The following is a 27,885-nucleotide window of genomic DNA, read 5'->3' on the forward strand; positions in this document are numbered from 1 at the left end:
TAAATTATTGTTGTTCTTTTGGTTGTACAAGGAGGCAGTGTGTCTGCCTATGCCTCCATCCTGGCCAGAAGTGCAGCAAACTGCTTTTTACTGAAGTTTTTGCAATTTACTCTTCTGCGATCTCTGCTTTTGATTGTTTAGTACAGTGATTTTCAACTGGTGAGCCACAAGAATTTTAAAAACATGTAATATTTGACTATTTAGTCAGGGGCACTTTTCCCTTAGATTGTCAACTAAAAAAATGACAACAGCCAACATAGCAATAGCCATCCAGTGTTAATGAATTGAAATTATACCTTTTTTTTTTTTTTGGTCACAAAGGCAAAAATTTTTTTTGGTTTATTTTTGGTGTGCTATAGAATTTTTGTTATTAGTTTATGTGTGCTGTGAGATGAAAAAGTTTGAAAATCATTGGTTTAGAACCACCACCAGGGATGCAGTGTGAAGAATGGGTCTTGGTGGGGAGAAATAGAGACCCATTAGGAGGAGCTCCTGTAGTCCTAGTAGAGGGCCTGGGTGTGAACGCAGCCTTGCTTCAACAGTGTGGCCCCAATCCAGAAGCAATATCAGAACACTACTCACCATAAATGCAAAACCTCAGGACTCAGCCTAGATCTACCATTCGAATCTGAATTTTAACACAATCTGGGGTGATTCCTATGCCCATTCAGGTGTGAGAGAAACACTGATCTAGGCGGCGGTTTCAAACTGCCGCACATTGGAATCACCTGCGGAGCTGTAAAGATTCCAAAGTTCAGGCCACACCCCATATACCAATTAAAGCAATCTCTGTGAGTGGGACCAGAAAGGAAAACCCCTCCAGAAGGGACCCCAACGTTCAGCCAATTTCCATAGCCTGTGATCTGAGTAGCGTGGGAAGAAACAGAACAATGGTGAGTCCGCTGCCCTGATTGGTGTGGCTCAGTGGGTTGGGCGTTGGAATGGCAAACTGAAAGGTAGTCTGTTCCATTCCCAGATGCGGGCCAGGTCCCCAGTTGGTGGGTTTCTCTCCCTCTCTTTCCCCCTGCGTAAAAATAAATAAAATCTTTTTAAAAAGCGGTTAGCTCAGGTGGCTGAGGAACAGGCATGGAAGTGTAATGCACCATATAGTCCCGCTGTTTTGGATTCTGCACAGTGCTCATATAATGCCATGTAAAGCTAAAACGCGTGGGAAGGCCTGATAGAGGTGCCCCTTGATTAGGCGATAAACCAGCGGGGCAGAAGGTGGCTGATAACCTAACGGAGCCACGGAGCCCCGCCACCCCGCCACCCCGCCACCCCGCCACCCGACCTCCCCACCTATGAGACCCTCTACGTCCCTCACTCCCTCCTGCACCCTCCAACGCGCCGGTATGCAACAAAGAGCGCAGGCGCGCTCGCCGCTACGGCCGGGGGGTCGGCCTCCAGTGACGTCAGCACGCCTCGCAGGGTCCAGCCCCTCAGCCCGGCCCCTCACTCCCGCGCCAGCCGGGCTGGGGCGGAGTGCCGGCCCGTTGCACTATCCGGACTGACCGCGCCAGTTTGAATGAAAGCTCTTCAAGATGGCGGCGGCCGGGGCCGAGGCGCGAGAAGGTGAGGGCTAGAGAGCGGCGCCCCTCACTAGCACCCGTTCTCCCGGCAAACTCCCCAGGCCCGGGAAGCGTGCCGGGACGCGCGGTCCAGGCCGAGTGCGGCGCCGCCTCCCGCCCTGCTGACACCTGGGCCCCCAGATGCGCGCCGCGGGCTTCACCTTTCCCCTGGCCCCTGACCCTTCTCGCGGCTCGGCCGGCACTCTCCTCGGAGTTTCCCTCTGCGCCCCGGCCAGCGCTCCCGCCGCCGGGATCGGCCCCCTCCGCCCCGCCGAGGTCCCTTGGGCCTCGCGGCCCCTCCCCACCCGGTGGTCGTGTAGAGGTATTGAGGCGGCTGCCTCGACGCCGGCTGATCCCCCGGGGGTCGCGTTCCTGTGGGCGCGCGTGTGCCTTGGCTCTTTTGTGGTGGTTTGAGCGGGACGTTTACTGTTGGGGCTGGCGTTTTAGCTGGTTACCGGTGGTTTAAATGTGACCTCAGTATCGGAGGAAAAGAAAGAAATTGGGCCTGAACTATGACTGCTAATAAAGGAAATTAAGCGAGGATACACCCCAATTGGGTCTCACTAGGAGGTGAAATTCCTCATCGGAGCTTATCCTAGTAAGTGGGTATTGGAGGATGTATCCTTTAGCCTGGGGTCATTTTTATATCCACCAGAAACTTGTGTGTTATTTGCGTGGACGCCAAAGAATTAGCTACTGAACTTGTATGCACTTTTGTGCGCCCTTTAAAAAAGACTGGAACTTTCATTGCATTCTAGAATTTGAAGGTGTTTTCCAGACTATTCCTCCCCACATAGATTATCAAGTTTTTATTCCCCAGGTGTTTTTCCACTCGAGGTTACTGTGAACTATTGTGAGGTTTTTGTGGTGGAAATGAAACGTTTAATCTTGTAAATGAATTTCCCCCCTACATTATAGATAATCGAGATTCTTGCCAAAAGTGTTTTTTTGCCCCCCCCCCCCACTCCGCTTTTTCTTTGTCCTTTTTTTTTTTTTTTAAACTCAGCATTTCCATCGAGGGTTGTGTCTTGAATCTTGTTACTTCAACTAGGTGAGAATGGTAGGAACAGCAGACAAATCACCTGGGGTAGATATTCTAGAGGTACCTCTTTTGCATGTGATCAACATAATGAGGTTAACTTGACACAAAACATCCTGAAGTTTTTTTAATGGAAAGGATTTAAGGGTTCATTTCTGTTCTCTTCTACCCACAAACCACCACTGCAAAGCAAGCACCCTCTTCCTCCCAATTATTTTTTTGAGGGGGGGGATGTCTTTTACTTTTTTGATCTAGAATTGTCCTTTGTGGGAAGGTCGGGGTGTGGAAACCCTGTTTCAGGGTTCCTGTGAGAGTAGAGGGTGAGGAGTGGATCTAGAAAGAACAGCTGTGGTCTCTGAATTACTTCAAAACACAAAGGTTATCGTGGCTACCTTGGAGAGCTACCAAGTAAAGCTTGAGTTGACTGAAAGATTTTGTTTGGTAACCCCAATTTACTGCAACTCCCACATTTCCTCAGCGAATCTGAAACCTGAAACGGTGAAAATCTAGCTCAAGTCATATAGCTAAGTGATCTAGCAAAGGCTGGGGCAGAGGACCTTTGGTCCTCTCTAGTGCTCACCATAACACTATCCGTGAAACCAAGCTTATTACAGATTTCTAAACATCAGTTTGTGTTAACATATTTTATTAGCACTATGGGAGCAGAAATTTGAGGGTAAAATCTGCAGTACAATGAGGTATTGACTTACTGTAAGATTGATTATGAATGTGTCTGATTTTCTTCAAGCTTGGTGTATGGGTCATGTAAATTGAATACTCTCTTTTGTAATTCTTGATTTTAAAAAAACAATACAGGAAATGGCTATGGCAAAACTTAACATACTCTCCATTGTTTTATTATAACTGGGGATTACTCACCTTCACAATAATAATAATATTGGAGCGTGGGTGAGATAAGTGGAGTTAAAATTTCATGCTACATTGCAAACTAGGAAAGTAGGACATATGATGCATGAGTAACTATAGAACTATATTTCAGTTAGATTTGTTTTATGATCCAACTAAGAGGGAGAAAAGGTTTTAAATTTTTAACAAATTACAAGATTGTTTAAGATATATTTAAGATATTTTAAACAATAAGTATATCCTAGATATCTGTATTTTATTAAAACAGCAATTGTATTTTGTGTAGACTATACTGGAAAAGTCAAAAACATTATTCCTTTTGATTTTTGGATCTATATGTAATGTTAAGAAAGCTTCCAGACTTTCTATGAAACATTTTGTTCAGGTGGCTCAGTAGAAATTAATTGACATCAGTTATGCATGGTAGTGTAGGAACCCATGAGAAAGTCCAAGAAGACCAATTTACCACAATTATTCTTTAATACTTTGTCTTGAAGACACAAAAATGGCTTCTTGTCATAAGAATTTTTAGTCCTATAAAATTGCCAGTAGAAAGGTGGGGATATAGAAGTGTTAAGTTTTTCCTTTTCCTTTTTTGATTTTATTCAGTAGCTATTTCATTAGTAAAGAGTTCTATTTTCTTATTGTAGCTTGGTGTGTGCCTTGCCTAGTTTCACTTGATACTCTTCAGGAATTATGTAGAAAAGAAAAGCTCACATGTAAATCGATTGGAATCACCAAAAGGAATCTAAACAATTATGAGGTGGAATACTTGTGTGACTACAAGGTAGTAAAGGTAAGGCAAATATCTAGCCCCTTAAAAGAGAATCAGACTTCAGTATTTCATATTTGTGTAAAATAAAAAGAATCTTAAAAGTAAGCAAAGCTCTTCTTAATGTTTAAGATTCTAAGCCATAATAATTTATATGTCATCTATATTGCCAAGTAACATTGAGAGGATTTTGAAGCATAAAATGTTCTTACATTAGAATATTTCAAGGTGCTTATATCATTCTACATCCAACTCTTGATTATCTCCACGTGGATTACCAGAGGAAATATTTTATCTCAGATTGGCTTCACCTGGGATTCATTTTGTTCTTAAATCATGTTTCCCCACTATCACCTAAAATGAACCTAGAAATGCAAACCAATTTTAGTGTTACTGAATCTCCCCAAAAAGCATCACCATCTGTATTTCCTGCTATGGTGTCAAGTGAGAATCTGTGATGTAATAGAATGCCTGGAATTTAAAGTCATTTGTAGCCTTTGTTTAGTGCCTTAAACTTCAGGAAAGACACTTAACTTCTCTAGTACTTACCTTATTCCTTTTCCTTTTAAAAATGGCAAGATTGTTGTTCTAAACTTTTCCAATCTAAATCTTACAGTACATTTTTGAGTAATCTGTATAGCCTACTCCCTCTCCAAGAATTCTGTTTTGGACATTAGTCTTGTCAGTTCCACCAGATAATCAGGAATCTTGTTTAAGTCTTTGTTTTCCTTTATCAGATTCCATATCCATTCAGTCATTAAATCCAGTTCTTCCTTGGAAACATCCATATTTTTTGGTATCACTGCCTTCCTCACTCTGGGATTTTATAATCAAGCACTTCATCAACACTCTTCATAAGAACCTTCATTTGACACCAAAAGAGCCCAGTCTGCCTTCACAGTTTATAAACTCTGGCCTGAATAATCTAGCTGAATCATATAATCATACATATTGGCTCCGTTATAATACTTATTTGTATGTCACAGAGTTCAATTATACTAAATGAGCTTTTTGTTTCTTTCCCCCACATTTTTGTAAGCAGTTTCCTCAATTTTACTCTTCTGGACCTCTTACTCTATTTCTCACCCTCTCTTTGCAGACCTCTTCTAAGTCAGTGAAAAATAGCATCCCTCAAAAATAAACTCTCAAATTACCTTCATACCATTTTTTTTGTATCTTCACTTATATGTAGTTTCAGAGGTATCACCATTTGTCTTGTTTGTTATCCATTATCTTTAGGACTTTATCTAATCCATGATGTCTTTTTGTGTCAGGCTATCTCTTTCCACAGATTTATCTCAATTGGTAAACCTATCCCTATGACTTTTTATGACGGGCAGTTTGCATTGTTAATGCCTTCCTCTTTTTCACCCAGCTCCCAAACCTGACTCACATCTAGCAACCATCAAGTTGTTCTCTGTATCTATGAGTTTGTTTCTGTTTTCTTTGTTAATTTATTTTATTTTTTGTATGCCACATATAAATGAAATTTTATAGTATTTATCTTCTCTGACGTTTCACTTAGCATAATACCCTCTAGGTCCAACCATGTTGTTGTAAATGGCAAAATTTCATTATTTTTTATGGCTACATAATATTCCGTTTTATATATATATACATACCACATGTTTATCCATTTCTTTCTTATTTTGACTGTTGTAAATGATGCTTCGGTAGACGTTGGGATACATATAACTTTTTTAATTAGTGTCTTAGATTTTTCAGATAAATACCCAGAAATGGAATTGCTGGGTTATGTGGTAGTTCTATTTTTAATTCTTTGAGGAACCTTCATACAGTTTTCCATAGTGGTTGCAACAATTTACAGTCCTGCTGCCAATGTATGAGGGTTCTCTTTTTTCTACATCCTCCCCAGCACTTACTTGTTTGTGGATTTATTGATGATAGCCATTCTGTGAGCTGTGAAGTGGTTTTAATTTGCACTTCCCTGATGATGAATGATGTTGGACATCTTTCTTATTGTCCTTTCTGGAGAAATGTGTGTTCAAGTCCTTTGTCCATTAATTAACTTACCAGATTTTTTTTTCTGGTGTTAAGTTGTATGAGTTTCTTATGTATTTTGGATATTAACCCTTATTGAATGTATCATTGGCAAATATCCTCTTCCATTCAATAGATTTTTTTTTTCATTTTGCTTATGGTTTCCTTCACTGCAGAAACTATTTAGTTTGCTGTAGTCCCATTTTTTTAATTTCTTTTGTTTCCATTGCCCAAGAAGACATATTCAAAGAAATATCACTAAGAGTTTTACAGTTTAGGGTCTTACATTTAAGTCTTTAATCCATGTTGTAGATGGCATATGAAAGTGATCCAGTTTCATTCTTTTGCGTGTATCTATCAAGTTTTCCTAATACCATTTATTGAAGAGACTATCTTTCCCTCTTTGTATATTCTTACCTCCTTTGTCATAGATTAATTAGCCATATAGGCATGGGTTTATTTCTGGGCTATCTATTCTGTTCCGTTGATTTTTGTGTCTGATTTTATGCCAGTACCATGCTGTTTTGATTAGTGTGGCCTTATAGTATAGTTTGATATCAGGTAGTGTGATGTCTCCAATTTTATTCCTTTTTTCCTCAAGATAGCTTTGGATATTGGGTCTTTTCTGGTTCTAAATAAATATTAAGATTATTCTAGTTCTTTGAAAAATGCCATTGGTATTTTGATAAAGATTACATTGAATATGTAAATTGCTTTGGGTAGTATGGACATTTAAAAAATATTAATCTTACTATACACAAGCACTGTATAAACTTGCATTTGTGTCTTCTTCCTATTTCAGTGTCTTAAAATTTTCCAAGTACAGTTCTTTTGCCTCCTTAGTTAAAATACCTCCTAGGTATTTTATTCTTTTTCATGCAGTTGTAAATGAGATTGTTTTCTTAATTTCTCTTTCAGTAGTTCATTATTGATATACAAAATTACAACCTATATCTGAGTATTAATTTTGTTCCATGCTACTTTATTGAATTCATTTAATAGTTCTTACAGTGTTTTGGTGTATTCTTTATGGTTCTCTGTGTAGTATGTCATCTGCAAATAATGACATACATGTAAATTTTACCAAACATGCAAAGATTTAATACCTATTTTTCTCAAATTACTTCACAGAATTGGAGAGGGAAGTCTCCCTACCTCATTTTGCAAGGCCACTATTACCCTCATACCAAAACCTGGCTAAGACATTACTGAAAAAATAAAACTATAGGCCCATATCCATGTTGAACATAGATGCAAAAATCCCCATGAAACAAGAAAAATTTCAAATAATTTAATAGTTTAAAATTAAGATGCATTTTATTTCTTGTCTGATTGCTGTGGCTAGGACCGCCAGTAGTATGTTGAATGGATATTCTTGTCTTGTTCCTGGTGTTAAAGAAAAAGCTTTTGCCTTTTTACCATCAAGTATGATGTTAGCTCTGGGTTTGTCATATGTGGCCTTTATACTGTTGAGTATGTTCCCTCTATCCCCACTTTGCTGAGAGTTTTTATCATAAATCGATGCTGGATTTTGTCAAATGCTTTTTCTGCATCTAGTGATATCATGATTTTTATATCATTTTGTATATACGATGTATTACATTGATTTGCAGATACTGAACCAGCCTTGTGTCCTGGGAATAAATACACATGATTATGGTATGTGATCTTTTTAATGTATTGCTGAATTCAGTTTGCTAATTTTTTTTTATTGAGGATTTTTGCATCTATGTTCAACAAGGATATTGGCCTATAATTTTTTTGTAATGTCTTAGACTGGTTTGGTATCAGGGTAATAGTTACTTCATAAAATGAGGTAAGGAGTCTTCTTCCTCTTCAGTTTTTTATAACAGTTTGAGAAAATAGGTATTAAATTTTCTTTGAATGTAACTACTGATTGGATTTCATTAGTAGTTTTCAGGCTTTTCAGATTTTCTGTTTCTTTTCAGCCTTGGAAGATTATATGTTTTTTAAGAATTTATTTTTCCCAGGTTGTCCAATTTGTTGGCATATAATTATTGGTAGTATTTTCTTAAAATCTTTTGTATTATTGTGGTGTCAGTTGGCACTTCTCTTTCATTTCTGATTTTGTCTCCTTTTTTCTTTTTTAATTTTTCTTCTTTTATTCTAGAGAGAGGGGAAGGGAGGAAGAAAGAGGGAGAGAAACATTGATCAGTGGCCTCTTGCACGTACCCCAATGGGGGACTGAACCCACAACCCAGGCACCTATCCTGACTGGGGATGGAACTGCAACCTTTGTTTGTACCATGATGCCCAACCAACTGAGCCACACTGACCAGGGCTCTCTCTTTTTCTTGATGAGTCTGGTTAAAGGTTTATCAATCTTGTTTATTTTTTTCAAAGAACTAGCTCTTCATTCTTTGTATTTTGTATTTTGAAATATTTTGTATTTTTGGACTCTTTTATTTCCACTCCAATCTTTATTATTTCCACTCTAATCTTTATTATTTCCTTTCTTCTATTAAATCTGGGCTTTGTTTGTTCTTTTTCTAGTTCCTTCATGTGTAAGGTTAAATTGTTTATTTGAGATTTTTCTTGTTTCTTGAGGTAGACCGATAGTACTATGAATTTCTCTTTTACAGATACGTCGGCTGTGTCCCACAGATTTGGGCTCATTGTGTCTTCATTTCCATTTGTCTCTGTATCTTTTGATTTCTTCCTTAAACTTGTTAACCTATTTATTGTTTTGTAGCATGTTATTTAGCCTCCAAGTGTTTATGTTCTTCAGTGTTGTTCTTGTAGTTGATTTCTAGTTTCATACCATTGGATTGAAGAAGATGCTCGATATGATTGAAACTTGTTTTGTGGCAGGTTGATCCTGGCTACTGTACCATGTGTGCTTGAAAAGAATGTGCATTCTGTTGCTTTGGATTGAAATGGTCTAAAAATATCATTTAAGCCCATGTGGCCTAATATCTCATTAAGGCTACTATTGATTTTCTGTCTGAATCATCTAACCATTGATGTCAAAGGGTGTTAAAATTCCCTGCTCAGACTGTAGGGAATTCTCTGCTCAATGCTGTTGATCTCTCCTTTATGCTGGTAAATATTTGCTTTATATATTTGGGTGCTTTTACATTGTATGCATAGATGTTTGCAAGAGTTATGTATCACCTTTTTGGATTGATCCCTTTATCATTATGAAATGCCCTTTGTCATTTGTGACCTCCCTTTAAAGTCTATTTTGTCTGATAAAAGTTATCCGGGCTTCTTTTTTTTTTTTTCATTTCCATGTCTTTTTTCTTTTGTTTTCTTTTAAAGATTTTATTTTTTAGAGAGGGGAAGGGATGGAGAAAGGGAGAAAAACATCAGTGTGTGGTTGCCTCTCGTGTGCACCCTCCCCCCTTCCCGAGACCCTGCCCACAACGTAGGCATGTGCCCTAACTGGGAATTGAACCAGTGACACTTTGGTTTGTAGGCTGGCGCTGAATCCACTGAGCCACACCAGCCAGGGCATCTTTTTCTGTCCTTTTACTTTTAGCCTGTATCTCAGTCTGAAGTGGGTCTCTTATAGACAGCATATGTACAGGTTTTGTTTCTCAATCTATTCCATCAGCCTGTGTCTTTTTATTATACCTTAGTCATTTACATTTAAAGTAATTATTGATAAGTATGTACTTACTGTCATTGTTTTCTTGTTGCTTTTCTAGTTCTCTTTACTGTGTTGTTCTCTTGCTCTCTTTTGTATGTTGATGCCTTTTTATAATGTGTTTTGGTTCCTTTCTCTTTATTTGTAGTGTGTCTCTTGTAGATTTTTGGTTTTTGGTTACCATATGCTTCATATATAGCAGGCTATGTTTATAGCATTCTATTTTACCTTGATGGTGTTTGAAGTTTGGACACATTATAAAATCACTAGTTTTTACTCACACTCTCCACATTTAAGTTTTTTTCATTATTTTATACTTTCATGTGCATTTGTTGTAATCACATATGACCTTCCTACTTTTGACCTTTGTACTAGCATTATAGTTTGTTGAGCTACTAATTTTAAGTGCTTGTCTTTGTTGTGTAGAATGTTTTTCTTTGCCACATTTTCTTATTTATATTTTTTATCTTTTCTTTTCTACTGCAATAAGTCCCTTTAACATTTCCTGTAATACTGGTGTAATTACAGCTGGTTCATCATGGGTGATGAACAGCTTTAGCTTTTTCTTGTCTGAGAAACTATCACTCCTTCAATTCTAAATGAGAGCCTTGCTGGGTAAGGTAATCTGGGTTGCAGATCTTTGCTTTTCACCACTTTGAATATTTCATGGCTCTTCCTTCTGGCGTGCAAAGTGTCTGTTGAAAATCAGCTGATTGATGGGATTCCCTTTGTACTTAACTGCTTTTCTCTGGCTACTTTAAGATTCCTTGTTTTTAACCTTTGGTATTTTAATTATGATGTGTCTTGGAGTGGGCCTCTTTGGGCTCATCGTGTTTGGGACTCTGTGCTTGCTGGACTTGTATGTCTATTTCCTTCATGGTAGGGAAGTTTTCAGTCATTTCTTTAAATAGATTCTTCATCCCTTGCTCTTTCTTCTTTTGGTACCTCTATGTTTCAAACGGTGTGCTTGATGTTGCCCCAGAGATCCCTTAAACTATCCTTCTTTTTTCCTCTTTGCTGTTTCAGTTGGGTGTTTTCTGCTACTTTGTCTTGCAGTTCAGTTTCAATCTTCTTCTTCATCTGATCTGTTTGATTGCCTCTGATATATTCTTTATTTCAGTTATTGTGTTCTTCATTTCTGACTTTTTTATAGTTTCTCTCTTTTTGATGTGGTTCTCATGAAGTACATCTATTCTCTTAAGTTCATTTAGCATCCTTATAAACAGTGTTTTGAACTCTGTATCTGATAGTTAGGTGCTTGTCTCCATTTTGGTGAGTTCATTTTTGGAGTTTTGTCCTGTTCTTTCATTTGAGACATGTTTTTTTCCTCCTCATTTTGGCTGACTCCTTTTGTTTTTTCTTAAGTAGATCTGCTTTGTTTCCAGATCTTGGCAAGGTGATCTTATATAATCAGTGTCCTGTGAGGCCCAGTGGTGCTGTCTCCTTATCCACCTGAGCTGGGTGCTCCAGGAGTGCCCCTAATGTGTGTTGTGTGTGCTGAATGTTGATTACTGTTGGCGTTTCAGTGATTGGGGTTGATCCTAAGCCTGACTGGATATGAGGGATGGCCATGACTATAGCAGATGAGCTGTTATATTGGGGCTTATGCCACAGAGTGGGTGCCAGCTGAATCTGCCCTTCAGGTTTTTCATTTTTGGAGCTGGTTGGGTAGTGCTCTGGTGTGGTCTAAAGCCAGCCACCAGGTCTGTTGGTTTTGGAGGCTCTTGAGATGCGCTCCAATGCAGGCCACATTCAGCCTCCCTTCGTACCGCCTTGAGGCTGCCTGGTGGGAGCTACAAGGTGATGTGCAGTTGGTAGCCATCTGTGCTGGGCTTAGAGGCTCCTGGGAGAAGGTACACTAAAAATCAAGGCCAGTTGCCACTAGTGCTGTGCTTGGGACTCTCATGGGCACCACAGTGTGAACTAAGGCCAACCACCTCTGGTGCTAGGTTCATGCCAGGCATGAACCTTATTTGAAGCTACATGCCAGGCCAACACTGGCTGCAGCTCATACCTGGCTTTGGGAAAATTAAGACTGGTCACTTTTTCTGCCATGCTTGAGACCACTTAGCAAGAGGTTTAGGGTACATCTCAGCCTGCCCCTGCTTAGTACAGGTTTGTGAACCTTTGATAGATTTTAGGAAAGTCTGTACCATGAGGCAAGGCAGGCTACTTATGTGGAAAAGCCACTGGAAGTTGCTCAGCCCAGCACTTGGGGCGGGTCTCAGGGAATCACCAGGGCAGGGCGAATGGAGAGCTTAGAATTGGCACCCACCTGCACCTGCCACCTGCGTGGGTAGCAGGCTCAACAACAGAGCAAAGGTACCTGTCAGTGCTTCTGTCTCCAGAGAGGGCTGCCCCAACCCCTGCCCCTGCAACCCTCACCTTAGAGCTAGTCGGTTCAGTTCCTCCATGCGTGTCCCTGGCACTCTTAGAGTTGCCACTCCCACTGGAACCCAGAGCAAGTAGGTTTGTGAGCGAGTTCGTCTGTGGGTAGGCCACTCAAGAGGATCACCTCTGTCTTCACAGCCCTTCACTTCACTTGGATGCAATCCCCATTGGTTTTCACAGCCAGATGCTATGGGGACTCTACTTCCAGTCACTGGTGCCCTGGCCTGGGGAGCCTAGTGTGGGGCTGGGACCCCTTGCTACCCCCTTGCAAATACCTCTGTGGCTGAGATATTTCTCCTAATTCTGAATTGTCATACCATGGGTATGGGGCCAGCTTGTTCTGCATCCCTGACTTCTCTTACCAATCTCATCATGGCTGCTGCTTTATAATTTTTAGTTATAGGACTTTATAACTTCAGTTATAACTTTTGTTCAGCTAGTCATCAGGTGGTTCTCAGTGTTGGTTGTTTTATAATTTAGTTGTAATTTTGATGCATTCATGGGAGGGGGCAAGCTCAGCATTTGCCTACTCTGCCATCTTGACTGGCAGTGTAAATTATTTAATCTTATAGCTACATACCTACTGCTCTCTCACTCACTCACTGTGTGTGTGTGTGTGTGTGTGTGTGTGTGTGTGTGTGTGAGAGAGAGAGAGAGAGAGAAAGAGAGAAAGAGAGAGTGAGTGATATTCAGGCAAGTGAAAGATCTTATGACCCTGTTCTTTTCTTGTGTTTTCCCCTCCATTTATACAGTTAATAAAGGACACTGTCTCAAGGCCATATTCCTGAAACTCACTACAGTTGTTTCTGAAACACAGCTCTAGTTGCATTATGGCCTCGCTTAAACCTTTTAATGGTTCCCTGTTGTCTTTCGCTGTAAGCTGACTCTTTCGACTGAGGTTCTTTATCATCTAGCCACTAACTACCTTTCCAGCTTCATGTTTTTCTATCCACATTGAAATACTTGTAAATTCTTTCATCAGGCTAAGATTTACTAACCACCTACTATAAGCTGGGCACTCCTTTAAGCATTCGTTGGAATCATAGCTTAAGAACAGGCATGGCTTGTATTCTAGTTCCTTGAACAGTCTTGCTCCTTTGCACATGCCCTTTTGCATTTCTCATCCACTTCCCTCTTTGGAATATTATTGTTTCCCTTCTCAAAATCTTTCTTGACCTGCAAGGTCCAGATGAAAGGTTACTATTTATTATAGAGCCTTCTTCCCTGTCACACCTCCAGTAAAATTAATTGATTTATATCCAGGACCTAAAAAGCAGTGTTCTTGTCATTTTTCTAGAACTTGTTACATTTTCTGGCTTTGTTTCATAACGTCTCTACTAAATTGTCAGCCATTTAAGGACCAGGACTAAGTCTTACTGTAGTCCATAGTACATAATGGATATTTAGTTTGTGGTTATTAATTGGCTTTTGCTTCCGTAATTTCTCTAGTCCTCACAATCACTATTAGACTAGACCATAACTTGATATTAATATTATAGTAGCAATCTATTAACTAGTATCTTCTGTTTTTTCTTTCTATATAGTTTCACTCAATAAACATTTTCCATCTGTGTGACAGGTATTACATTATGCACTGGGAAAGTACAGATTAACAGGAAACTGTCCCTCAGCTTAAGGAACTCATAGCCTATTGAGAAAGACTGACAAGTAAACCATCCATTGCAATACAGTACAATGAGTGCTATAGCAGACATTATTACAGTGTCAGTGGGAAGTACACAAGGCCAGGGCACGGGAAGCTTCCTGGAAGAGTTAATGTCCAACAGGGATTGAGCAAACAAGTGTTATGATTGATTATGGCTTTAGTATAGAAAATAGGATATCATGTGGGAGTGGGAGAAAATGAAAGATGAGTGCGGGAACTTTCAGCCACTCTAAGCAGTGGTAGTCATTTGAAAGATTCTAGAAAGAATGGCACGATCAGATACATAATTCACAAAATTTTCTCTGTTCAGTGAGCAGAGTAGATTGGCAGGAAGGGGAATGACACACACACTTACACAGTCCAGGGAAGAAGTGATAGTGCGTGAACTACAGTTATCACAGTGAAGATGAAGAGAAGTAGGTAAATTTTTTTCAGTTACCAAGGATGTGACATTTATAACTCTGTGGTATAATGGTCAAGCAGTTAGGTGGGGACCTGGCAGTGAGGGTTCCACATCTAGAAAACAGGTTTCTGACTTGCAGTAGCATAGATAATAATACTGTTCACCAAAATCCAGGAATATAGGAAGATTAGGGTTGGAGGACTAGTTTGGCTTTGGAAAAGAAAAATGAAAAGGTTGAGAACATTAAAGCGAGCTGACCAGTAGGTTGTTGCAAATGTAGTTCTAATCAAGAGTGAGAACTAACTGGAAATGTAGAATTTGAAGTAATTGGCGAAAAGACAGCAAGTGAAGCCGAAGGGACAGATACGGTTATCTGTTAGGTCAACAGATATTTACGGGCCATCTTCCACATCATATGCCAGGCACTAGAGGTCTCAGAAATGAATGACACAGAGGTCCCTGGTATCATAGAGTTTCTTTTTAGGGACAGTAGAAGAATCTTAAATATCATTGTACAAAGTACTTCATTAAAGTCTCAGTAAGTGCTAATGTAACAGGATCTAACTTATCCTGCAGAGACAGACGTCCGTGAGAAACTGCTGCTTGAACTCAGTGCTAAAGAATGAAAAGAGAAGCAGGGCAGCGCCTCGAGGTAGAAGAGAACCTGACTTCGAGGAATAGAAAGTGTGAGTGGAACATAGAGGGTTTGAAATGAGGCAGGAAGGATAAGCAGAACCCAGAGATGCAATTCCTTCTAGGGCAAGAAGAGAATTTTGGACTTTATTTTGAGAGGTAGGGAAAAATTTAGTAGTTTTGAGCAGGTGAATGATACAATAAGATGGATGTGTTAAAAATATTACTCTGGCTGTGATGCCATGAATGGACTGATGGTAGCAAGAGGCTATTTATTTGCAGTAATCCAAGCAAAGAAAATGTGAGAAGAGTACAGGGCTGAGGAATAGTTAGGGAGAAGTCACCGGAAGAACTGTCAAAGACTGAGACAAACCAGTAGTAAGAAAGGTAGGAAGAAAACTGGGAAAGTAAATTATGGAAGCCTGATAGCGATAATATCAGCAAAATAGAGTAGTGACCAGTAGGTTGAAGAACTGTGCAGTACCAGCTGAACAGTGGAAGAAGGGCTGCTGATGCCCTTAGAACAGTTTCAGTGGCATGGGTAGAAGAAACCAGAGTAGAAAGAATTAAAGAATAAATTGGAGGTGAGAGATTTAAATGGTATGGACAACTGTTTCAAGAATTCCAGTTTTGAAGAAAGGGAGGAAGAGCAATGTAAGGTATGAAGGTGTTTATGAATTTAAATTTTAAAAAATCTGAGTAGGTAATATATGCATGTCATTTTAAAAACTGAACGTTATAAAAGGCAATATACTGAAATCTTCCACCCCTGTAACCTTATTCTCCAATCTCTCAACTTTTAGTAATTTATTGTATCTTTTAGAGATTGTTTATATATTTAAGCATTTATATCTCAAAGGAGGCTTAGTTTAAATTTGCTTTTTACTTTTATTTTTTTAAGATTTTGTTTTATTTTTAGAGAGGAAGGGAGGGAGAAAGAGGGAAAGAAACACTGCCTCTTGCATGCCTCTAACTGGGGACCTGGCCTGCAACCAAGGCATGTGCCCTGACAGGGAATGGAACCAGCAACCTTTAGGTTCGCAGGCTGGCACTCAGTCCACTGAGTCACACCAGCCAGGGCTAATTTTGCTTTTTAAAAATGAGGAAGGTTTCAGTGTTAGGTTTCAGTGTTAGCTTCATCGAGAGAAGCTGCAGAGATAGAAGGGACAGTTGATGAAGAAAGTACGTCTCTTGTGTAGTATCTGCATTCACCTTCTCTAGTTACATGTCCACAGACGTGTGGAAATTAAGGGAATTCATGCCCGGTGGTTTCTGTTTTCTCTCTGCATTAGGAGCAAAGTTCATGTGCTACTGAAAACAACAGGAAAGTAGTGGGATGGATCCTTGAGCAAACAGTGGAGGTGGTCTAAGTTAGCCAACTTAGGAGATGGGAAGAATTCTAACTGGGGAAACAACAGGGTTGTTACTATTATGAGTTTATTGGGTTCCAGTTAACTTAAAGGATGTAAATTGAGATAGTCAAGCTCAGTTCTCTGATTTTTTCCATGCCATTTTCTTGCCATGTCACTACTTCATCCAGAGAAATTTCCGACAAAACTATGGGTACTCTTTATTAACATACTTATTAGCTCATTAGTGAAAAATTAGAACCCCCATGTACATTGGTGGGGCTTCTCCCTTGATAAGCAAATATTAAGAGATAAATTGCCTTCTTAAAGTATCAAGGCAATTCTGAGTCTTTAGAACCACCACTATACTACATGGTACTTACTAACAGAATATTCCACATCTAACAATAGGTTAATATTCCTGAAAGGCTGATTGCACTTAGAATTGGTTTGTCAAGAACAGGAACAACATAGAAATCATTAGACTAAGATTCAAATTTTAGAGATCAGGAAAACAGAACTATAAGAAAGGACTGTTTCAAGGTCATGTTGCTCGTATGTGTCAGTCTTGGGCCTCTAACCAGGTCTCACAACTCCTCTCTGTCAGTCACTGGCATGAACATCCAGTGGCTTCCCATGGACCATTCTAATTGTCAGACTGTGTTCCTTGGGACACTGGCATCATCATAATCAGATTCTGGCTATTACTGCTAATGCTGCCTGTGGCGATTGCTTCAGAACTGGCAGAAAATAATCAGCTAATGGGAGGGTAGATTTTTGCTGTTTTCTGTCCTCCCATGTATATATTTTTAAAGTTTTTGTGCTTGCTACAACTTACTGCTACGCACAGCGATTTCAGAACAAATATCTCCAGGGTAAGTTAGGCAGCTTGTATTCTAAGGACTCATATAATTACTATTGTAATTTTTATCTTGGGTACAAGTTGGTGGTCATTTTTGTTAGACATTCAGAAATATTTAGAGGAAGCCTAAGCTGTATGTAGTAGGCGATCGTGCTTGGTTCTGGGGCTTTAAGGAATAAGATTCCATTTCTTCCCACAAATGGCTTATAGTTTAGGTTAGAAATGGGAACATAGGAGGTTGGCAGTGATCAGTTCTCCTTGAGCAAGAGAAGCAGGAAAGAGATGACATCTGAGCTGAATTTTATAGATGAGTATGTTTTTCTACACATAAAAGACTGAAATAAGCAAGCATTCATTAGGCAAATGGAAGAAGCCATTCTAATGAGAACTTTGAATGAAGCACCAGGAGGGTATGAAAAGGTCTGTTACATCCAAGTACTTAATAGCAGCTCAGTGTGACCAGAGGTGTGTGAATGGGGCCATAATGGAAGATTGGGGTAGAGAGCTGTCAGGGATCCAGTCAAGAATGGTCTTTGTTTATAATAGGAAGTATGAATTTAATTCTTTGGGCGGTGGGAAAGCCATTAAAATGTTAAAGCAAGAAAATAACAAAATGACTGGTACAGTGGATTTTTATTATTTTTTAAAAAACTATACTTTAGTAAAGAAGGGTAGATTGGATTTATGGTTAGTATGGTGTCGGGGAAACCACTTAAAGGCCTGAAATAACTATAGCTAATAGAGATGGACAGGAACAAGTATCTAAAGACATTTGATGATAGATTGGATTGAGGAGGAGAAAGAATCGAGATTGATCTGGTTTGTAACGTGTGTGACTAGGCAGACAGGTAAGACTCCTCCTGGGGAACACGGAACGGAAAGAATCTGGGAAGGACTGGGATGAGTTCTGTGTGGATAGGTTGACTTAGGGACCTGTTAGACATCCAGTAGTAGGCTATAGGATATATTGGGTTGCACATTAAATTTTGGGAGTCATCACCATATAATTAAAACCACTGAAGTGATGAGTTGCCCACAGAGAGCATTTAGAGCAGGAATTCTTAACTTGGAATCCAAATATCCTGAAATTACCCAAAATATTATTTTATATATGTGACTTTTGTTAAGGAAGGACCCACAGCTTTCTTCAGATTCTCAAAAGGGGTAAACATTTGTTTAGTGTGAAAAGGGGCCAAGGACAGAGCCCTTAGTACTGTAGCTGTGTAGATTTTAAGTGATGGGCAGGGATATGGCTTCAGCAAGGAAGTCAGAAAAGGAACGAGAGTGTCGAGAGAATCATGACAGCAAAGCCCAAGGAGAATTGTCAAGAAGGTGAGGACTAGAGTCATTGACTGGGCAATTAGAAGATGGTAAAATTATTCCTGGTAAATAGTATGGAATTAAATGTATTTGCATTTAATGAAGCTCCCCACAGAAACATCATGGTTTCTAAGAACTGCAATAATAAACACTGGCTTATTTAAAAAGTTCATATGCCCTAGTCAGGTGTCCAAGGCTATCTTAAATTTGTTCTTGCCTTGCCTTTACAGTTTTTTAAAAGATTTTGTTTGTTTGTTTTTAGAGAGAGGGAAAGGGAGGAGAAAGAGGAAGAAAAACATCAATATGTAATCAAAAGAGAGATAGCCATTGGTTGTCTCTTGCATGCCCCCCAAACCAGGGACCTGGCCCACAACCTAGGCATGTGCCCTGACTAGGAATTGAATCAGCAACCCTTCAGTCTGCAGAATGATGTCCAAGCCACTGAGCCACACCAGTCAGGGTGCCATTACAGTTTTATCTCTTTCTTTAATATCTGAACTTCAAAGCTAGCCAAATCCATCTCTTCATGTTTTCTGGATACTTCATGTAAATCTTAGCCTCATGAAGGCTTTTGCTCATGTTTTTCAGCTTTCCTGACCTGTCCCTTACCTAACAAATTCTATCAGTCTTCCTCAAATGAAGTTTATTCTACTTCCTCTGAATTCTCATTGATCTGTTTTTATTTCCCTCTTAATAGTTTAGTGGTGTTTATTGTATTACTTGTGTTTGCAGTTAAAATTGTACTGTTTTGCCTTATTACTTATTTTACCTGTTACTACCTTCTTTTTCCAATGAGATTTTACTCCTAAAGACTAGTATTACTTTACATTTCATCACACCCTCTATTGACTGAATTTTTACATATTTATTATAAATACTAAAATATTTTAATGAAAAGGAAAAGATAAGGAAAATATAGTGGAGGAAAATGTCTTTAAGAAAAATCCATATGATGCATTAAAAATTATACAAGAGTAATTTATGGATCATTATTTTGACTGTATTCCATTTCTGTGGGTAATCAAGAGTTGATTGCATATCAGAATGAATAAGATATGAGTCTTATAAACTTTGGCTTTTATTTGGAATGTAGGGTATTAAATCGATTGAATTTATTAAGTCAAACTTTTTGTTCTGCTATTTTTCAAAGTGGAAATATATTTTTTGAATTGAAAAATATGCATATAAAATAAAACTACAAAGTACAAACTACATATTACTAATATTTCTACACTATTTTGCAAAGATACTCATGTTTTGTAAACATCTTTACCTCCCATAAATTAAGTAACTGTGTGGTTAAATGCAAAATTTAGTCACTAAAAATGCAAGTAGCATTATTTTGAAAACAAACTTCAGTGTTACAGTGCTTTTAGTTTTGCTGAATGATGAATGATCTTAATCATCTGACTTAAAGCTGGTGTTTCTGTTTCTTTCAGTGTTTGCTGGCAACTTTGACATAGCCCAGAGCTATAGTAGGAAAAACTGTAACAGGAAAAAAAGACAAGCAAGGTTTCATTACTTTATTCTGGAATCAGAAAAATTAATAACTTTTACAATTAAAGGGAGTAGAGTCAGATACTGCCAAGTGTGTCTTGTTGTTGAGCAGCTGTCTGCTAACAACAGTCCCACATTTCAGTAGTTACCCGACAGAAGGGAGAAAGCCATGTTGCATCTTAGCCAACCTAACATGTATGTCCAGGCTTGTTTTGTTTTGGGGGGATCACAATATAGATTTCTGTGGAAGTACAGTTTTGGTGCATATTCTCAAACCATAATTTAACCACTTTTTAAAAATAAAACATTTTGACTTTTTATAAAGAAGCAAAGTTTTTTTAATTCACAAGCATTACTGTTTATTGAACAGAAATACATAAAACATTGGGATGAAGCCAGTGGGGAGAGAATAAGCTCTCACTCTTCAAAGCCCCCTCAGTGTTCCGCAGCCTGATTCGTGCATCCTTAAGGTGTCTGACGCCACAGTTCCTAGATCTCTCCAGTTGTTTGGCGTTTTCCAATTACAAACATAAAGCAGCTGCCATGGTCATTCTTACTTTATAATAAAAACTTTATTTAACATTTCAGAGAAAAATAAATGTGTCCCAATTAAGTTTTTATCAATATCTATGAATTAAAATAACTAAAAATTATAGCATGCAGTTTAATCACTTTTCATATATTAAAAGGTATTTTACGGATGATGGTTATTCAAGAGGACAAAAACCAAATATTGAGAGACTTTGCTTCAGAAGTTTTTTGATTATACACAACTCAACTACCTTTTTAAAGAGCAATGTGACGTGGCATTCCCGACTTAAAGGGGAGAAAGCACAGGCAGGTCACTGGGGTAGGAAGGCAAGGATGCAGGTACCGCAGTGGTCAACAGTAGGATGAGGGATAAAGCAAAATATTTTGATTTTTGGTAGCTTGAATGCCAACTTAAAGCCACCTAATCTAGTCATGTTTTAGGCTAAAAAAGGTAAGAATTCTCTGGAATCACGCTGTCTGATAGAAACATATTATGGCCTACATATGTATAATTTAAAATTTCCTAGTAACCATGTTAAAGTAACAGGAAGCAGGTGTAATTGGCTTCAATTATATATCTGATGTAATCTAGCAAATCCAATATATTTCAGTGTGTAATCAATATTTTTAGAAAGTATATATTACACTTAAAGCAGATCTCAGTTTAGACTAGCCGTGTTTCAGGTGCTCAATAGCTACATATGGCCACTGACTGTATTAGACAAGTATATCTAGAACATCTAGGCTTTATATGCCCATGACATTGAGAAATAAAACTACTCTCGTACCTAGTATAAAATACTAAGTTACAGACCTTTAGCAGGGTGTCCAACCCGCAGCCTGTGGGCCGCATGCAGCTGAGGATGGCTATGAATGTTGCCCAACACAGAATTGTAAATTTACTTTAAACTTTTTTTTTTTTTTTGCTCCTTGGTTTTTTTGTTAGTATTTGTGTATTTAGTGTGTGGCCCAAGCCAACTCTTCATCCAGTGTGGCCCAGAAATGCCAAAAAGTTGGACACCCCTGCTAAAGGACACCTACATCTGTGATGGCCAAGTAAGCCTCTCATCTAGGTTAGTTTTGGGACTGGCCATTTGCATGATCAAGAGAAATACTTTTTTGTCCAGTCTAGTCACTGTTTGATAAAAGACTCGTGAATTTCAGTACTTTTTCTATAGGTGCAGTTCCTTTGCCTGTGGTCATGCATATTCTGCCACATCTAAATTCTATAATATTTTATGTAGTAAAGAAAAAGTTTTATTTTTATGATCTGTACATTAATTGCTGAAAATTTGTGACTTTATATATTCTGAATTTTATTTAGAAAAACGATAATGGATGCCTTACTCTTTAAAATGTTATTTAAATAAATGGGACTGTCATATCTGATTTGCATTTTCTTTTGTATTTTAAGGATATGGAATATTATCTTGTAAAATGGAAAGGATGGCCAGATTCTACAAATACTTGGGAACCTTTGCAAAATCTCAAGTGCCCATTACTCCTTCAGCAGTTTTCCAATGACAAGCGTAACTATCTATCTCGAGTAAAGAAAGGCAGAGCAGTAACTCTAAACAATAACAAAGCTCTGAAACCTGCCATTGCCGAGTACATTGTAAAGAAGGCTAAACAAAGAATAGCTCTGCAGAGATGGCAAGATGAACTCAACAGAAGAAAAAATCATAAAGGAATGATTTTTGTTGAAAATACTGTTGACTTAGAGGGCCCACCTTCAGACTTCTACTACATTAATGAATACAAACCCACTCCTGGAATCAGCTTAGTAAATGAAGCTACCTTTGGTTGTTCATGCACAGATTGCTTCTTGGAGAAATGTTGTCCTGCTGAAGCTGGAGTTCTTTTGGCTTATAATAAAAGCCAACAAATTAAAATCCCACCCGGTACTCCCATTTATGAATGCAACTCAAGATGTCAATGTGGACCTGACTGTCCCAATAGGATTGTACAAAAAGGCACACAGTATTCACTTTGCATCTTTCGAACTAGCAATGGCTGTGGCTGGGGTGTAAAGACCCTTGTGAAGATTAAAAGAATGAGTTTTGTCATGGAGTATGTTGGAGAGGTATGTTCAACTTACATAGCACGTAATGTCCGTGGAAGGATTATGCTTTTGAAAAGTTACCTGTTTACCTCAGTGACAAGTAGCTGGTAAATTTTGATATTATCATTTGCAAATATGCAGAAATTTCAGGTTTAAGAGAGGGGCTCACTAGCATAGAAATACAAACTAGAATATAAAGAAAATATGAAAAAGATAGAAATATGGAAAAAATGAAATAGTCATTTTTCAATGAACACCCCATTTATAGTCCATAGAACTGGCATTTGTAAATTTTAAAATAACTATTTTTACACAAAATTCCTAAGAAAATCAGGTCTAAACACACGCTGACTTTGAAACTTTTAAATTGTAATTTACTTCATTCTTTTGACCAAATATTGGGTTAAGTGTAGTTTCCAAAACTCAATTTTGTCTCAACTTGAAAACTACTGTATAATAGACCAGTGCTTTATGAGCAAGAGTTGTAGGACAAACATAAAAGCATTTATTATGTCTATAAGAAAACACAAACTTTTTGTAACTCAGCTACAAAGACTATTTTTTATATAACCAAACAAATTTTTAAATATATATGTACATATATACAAAAGTAGTATTTACCCTGTGCCACATATTATTCTAAGCACCTTATGTACTAACACACTAATTTTCCCAGCTCTGAGGTAGTGGCATTGTCTCCATTGTTATAGGCAAGGAAACAGGCACAGAGAAATTAAGCACATTGCCCAAGGTCACCTGGTAGTCAAGAAGAGCCAGGATTCAAAACCAAGGCTCCAGAATCAGTGCACTTCACCACACTTCCTCAAACTGAAGGGTGGGTTACACTGTGACTAGAGAGGTGTGAGTATGACTGTGAAGCCAGAGCTGTGAAATCTCACATTTTAAAAGTTATTTGAATTGGACCACCTAATTCAAAGATTAAATTGGATCCCTGTATTGATCCTTCTATTTTTAGATGATGGCAGATTATTATAAATCACTATTTGGGATACCAGATCTTGTGGGATACACAACTATTCTCTTTTTTGGCTTCAAGAATGCAACAGCTAAATTTTGGTTGACACAATAAGTGACTAGACATTTTTGATTTCTTAAGCTGATCACGTGGTAAAGCTTTGTTGTTTAGAACAGAACTGTAAGTGATGGTTTTTCAGCTGCCAGATTTCATGAAAACAACTTATTCTATTAAATGAAACTTTTCATTATTTGCAAATTTAACATACCTTCACTCCTATATTTGTAATAAAATTTCATTTGTAACTGCATACAAGATTAGTTAAATGAAAAATATCCATTTAAAGCATATATACTTATAAACTTAGTCCTTTATATTCTGTTATATCCTATGAACTATAGTTTTGTAGCTTTTTTAACATCTCAGTAAGTTGGAATGAGAGTACTGCATGGTTTCAACTTGTTAGTTGTTGAGTTGTCCTAATTCCTCTTTAAACAGCTAAATTGTTTTGTACCGTCATTTCTCCTCCCTGCGTTCTCCCACCTCTTTCTGTTTAGTTCTTCTGGAGTCATTTGTGTGGATGTGTGCTTTTTACGTATTTGTAGGCACCGGTATGTTGATTAATTGATTTATGGATGAGAGCTTCTTTAGTTCAGCAATAGCTATAGAATATACTATAGTTTTTTCTTTTTAGGTGATCACAAGTGAAGAAGCTGAGAGACGGGGGCAGTTATATGACAACAGAGGAATCACATATCTCTTTGATCTGGACTATGAATCTGATGAATTCACAGTGGATGCAGCTCGATATGGAAATGTATCTCATTTTGTGAATCACAGTGTAAGAAATACTTAAAAAAGTATAGACAGGCCTGATTAACTTAGTACTGTGTGTAATGCTTTTCCATAGTTGAGGATATAATATATTTAAACCACAGACTCTTAGAGTTTTCAGAGTATTTTAGTACAAGGGTCTCTGCTGGTAAGTCATGACTTGACTACTGCTGTATTAGGAAAACTCAAAATGCAAATACCATGCATTTTGCAAGTCTTCCTTGTTAAATGTTACTTCATTTAAACTTTTCAACAACATTTTAAGTTAGGTGTTATCCTCATAGAGGAGGAAATTAATGAGCAGAGGAGTTAAGGGGTAGAAAGAAAGTTTTAAGAAACACACAATTACATAGGTTTCGTACAAAAGTTAACACAGCTAAATTTTAGGATATATAACTAAAGATAGCTGTAGTCTCAATGAAAACATAAGATTTAAAAATTTGTAGAGTATTGAAGTATTTAGAGCTATTTTTCTTTTTTAAAATCTTTTATAAAGATTTAATTTATTTTTAAATAGAGGGGAAGGGAAGGAGAAAGAGAGGGAGTGTGGTTGCTTCTCACACACCCCCTATTGGGAGCCTGGCCTGCCAAACCCAGCACGTGCCCTGACTGGGAATTGAACCGGTGACCCTTTGATTTGCAGGCCGTCTCATAATCCACTGAGTCACACCAGCCAGGGCTCAGGACTATTTTTCTAAATTTTACCTTAGCACTCTTTTCTTTTTAAAGATTTTATTTATTTTTAGAAAGGGAGAAGGGAGAGAGAAAGAAATATCAATGTGTAAGAGATGCACCAAACAGTTGCCTCTCACACAAACCCAACTGGGGATCCCGCCTGCAACCCAGGCATGTGCCCTGACTGGGAAGGCATGTGCCCCGCCCTGTGCCTTTTCCAACCTTTCACTTTGCAGGACCACTCACAACCTGGCCACACAAGTCAGGGCTAAATTATAAATTAATATTCTTAATTTGTGTTGGAAAAAAACTTAGAATACAGCTGGAACCTTAACCCCAGAATCTTATACTGTAAAAACTATTTCTAAAACTAAGGGAGGTTAATAGTTACTGGGCACCTGATGCGTGCCATGTAGATAACATAGTATTAGTCCTGTGAGATTGATATTATCTCCATTTTATAGATTAAAAGGAAATGTATTTCAAGGAATAAGTTATATAGCTGACCATATAAGGTGGTAGACTGTGTTAAATTTTCTGTGGATTTTACATCTAGACTAATTTATGACTAGTAGTGAAATGCCAGAGACCTTCTGACTCCCTTGTTAGCTTTCTGATTTACTTAAACTTTAATTTTGTTCTTAGCAATAAATTTGAGATACTCTCAAAATAGATGTATTCTATTTGAGGACAATTACATACTTATTTTGGTCTCTTAGTATTATTGACTGGATCTTTCTTCGTACATATTCCAGAATTGAGTGTAGAGTTCTCTAAATATCAAACAATTCCAAACACCAGTTTAAGCAATGAAACCCGTGCAATATGAAGTTTGAGTTCTACAATTCTAACTTGACTTTTTAAATGCAGTTCTAATTCTTTAAGTGTGCCTTACTGATGTATCAACAGGTGAACTGATAATGTTACCTAGGATTTGCAGTAACGTTCTTCAGAAAAATTTAAAATCAGGAATAGATGAAACAAAATTGGCAAAAATGTTAATAACTGTTGAAGCTGCATAGTGGATACATGTGGACTTAATATTGTTTTCTCTAGTTCTATGTATCTCTGAAATTTTCTGTAAGTGAAAACAGTATTTTTAAATGTGCATGTCTCAGAGACCTCTAAATAATCAACTTAATTTCCAGTATGTCTTAAAAAAACAAATCCTCTGGGCAATTGAAAATTTTAAGTGGCATGTAGAAGAGCTCACTCATGTCATTTTTACTTAAATGGGTTCTCATATTTTCTTTTTAGTGTGACCCAAATCTTCAGGTGTTCAATGTTTTCATTGATAACCTCGATACCCGTCTTCCCCGGATAGCGTTATTCTCCACAAGAACCATAAATGCTGGAGAAGAGCTCACTTTCGATTATCAAATGAAAGGTATGGATTTCAAATGTAGTTCACTGGTGGTGTTTTAGTATGAGGAGTCCATTGCAGAATGGGAGAAGGCCTTAGATCATCGACTAAAACTGGAATCCAGTTCTCCCTGACCTTGAACTGAGTAATGTCATTTCTTCTACATCACTATTACCACCTACTTTTTTCAGAACTTCCATTATGGAAGCTTATTATTTGAAAACATCTTTTCTCAACACTGCTTGTATTTAAAAAATTGTAAACCTACATTTCCAAATCTTTACTAAGAGGTGGATATTCAAAATATTTAAAATGTGATTTAAATCACACATGAACTTACTACATTCCTACTGGAATTTGACTTTTAAAAAGAACATTCAGTTGTATTTGCTTTATTGTGATACTATAAATATTTTCTTTCCATTGTCTTGCTAAGCATGATGTCTTTTACATATTGTTACTACTTGATTTCACTTTATGCTCTGAAACAGTATAAGAAATAAATGATTGTATACTGGATTTTCCCAGTAACCTCCATCACTTCAGAAATCCATTCTTATAAACATGGGCTAATCACACTCACTTTACCTCTCATTATTAGCCCACATCGTTCTTTCAAGGAAATTCATAATGATTTGTCTCTGAATATTCACATTTAAATATTTAAAGCTGATAGAAAATTTGAAACTCATTCTAATTATCTTAACTCTCTTTCTGCTATATTTCTTTTTCTACATATTCAGGTTCTGGGGATATATCTTCAGACTCTATTGACTACAGCCCAGCCAAAAAGAGAGTGAGAACTGTGTGCAAATGTGGAGCTGTGACTTGCAGAGGTTACCTCAACTGAATTTTCAGGAAATAAAGCTGAGGATAATTGTAGTATTGTTTTACAATGTTAACATTTTTTAAATAAATATTTGGGACCCTTTTCATATTATAAAGATTATACTCTTATGTTAATTTACAATGCCTGTTTCAAACCATTGGCCAAAATCCATTACTGATGCTTCTGAAGAGAGGAACACAAGGTCACATAGACCAATTTGAAATATACCTAATTAGTGGTTAGATATCAAAACAGGCAAGGAAAACTAGTACAGGTCAGCATGTACATACTTAAGAAGTCTGTGTGAATAGAGAATGCCTCCTTCAGTCTTTATTTAAGTGTTACTCTGATATGTCACACAATAAGATCAAACATTCAACTTGCCATACACCTCAAATTTAGAGAAATAGTTAGTTTAGGCAAAAAAGTTCTATTTTTGTTATGTTGCTATTCCTGTTTACCTATTTATTACTGTAAATATTATCCTTGTATTGGAGACATATAGGTAATACTGAATTATACCCTATTTTCTACTTTCATTAAAACATTGAGAACTTGGTACAGAAATTTAAGGTCTAAAATTAAACATGAAAAAAATTAATTGCAGCTCAATTTCGTATTTTGAAGCAAGTCAGAC

The 27,885-nt window shown here is 37.7% G+C and overlaps 1 protein-coding gene across 3 annotated transcripts; it reads left to right on the forward strand.

The window, feature by feature from the left end:
• Positions 1-1,441: 1,441 nt before the first annotated feature.
• Positions 1,442-27,881, forward strand: SUV39H2 (SUV39H2 histone lysine methyltransferase). 3 transcript variants are annotated; one of them, XM_037060740.1, is made up of 6 exons: positions 1,442-1,572; positions 4,125-4,270; positions 21,924-22,592; positions 24,242-24,388; positions 26,314-26,443; positions 27,163-27,881. In XM_037060740.1, exons 1-6 carry the CDS (start codon positions 1,542-1,544, stop codon positions 27,267-27,269), a joined length of 1,230 nt encoding a protein of 409 aa, XP_036916635.1. In that variant the 5' UTR covers positions 1,442-1,541; the 3' UTR covers positions 27,270-27,881. The 3 variants fall into 3 exon arrangements, with proteins under 3 accessions (XP_036916635.1, XP_036916636.1, XP_036916637.1); XM_037060741.1 differs by lacking the exon at positions 24,242-24,388; XM_037060742.1 differs by lacking the exon at positions 4,125-4,270.
• Positions 27,882-27,885: the final 4 nt, after the last annotated feature.

The sequence above is a fragment of the Sturnira hondurensis genome, unplaced genomic scaffold, assembly GCF_014824575.4.
Source record: "Sturnira hondurensis isolate 20B ecotype Veracruz unplaced genomic scaffold, ASM1482457v3 Scaffold0012488, whole genome shotgun sequence".
Taxonomy (NCBI): Eukaryota; Metazoa; Chordata; class Mammalia; order Chiroptera; family Phyllostomidae; genus Sturnira; species Sturnira hondurensis.

What these genes read in the sequence shown, in the direction of transcription:
- SUV39H2 (XM_037060740.1), top strand. Translation starts at nt 1,542, where the DNA reads ATGGCGGCGGCCGGGGCCGAGGCGCGAGAAG. An exon ending in CTCATTTTGTGAATCACAGT is followed by an intron (nt 24,389 to 26,313) that starts GTAAGAAATACT and finishes TTTTCTTTTTAG; the next exon opens with TGTGACCCAAATCTTCAGGT. An exon ending in TTTCGATTATCAAATGAAAG is followed by an intron (nt 26,444 to 27,162) that starts GTATGGATTTCA and finishes CTACATATTCAG; the next exon opens with GTTCTGGGGATATATCTTCA.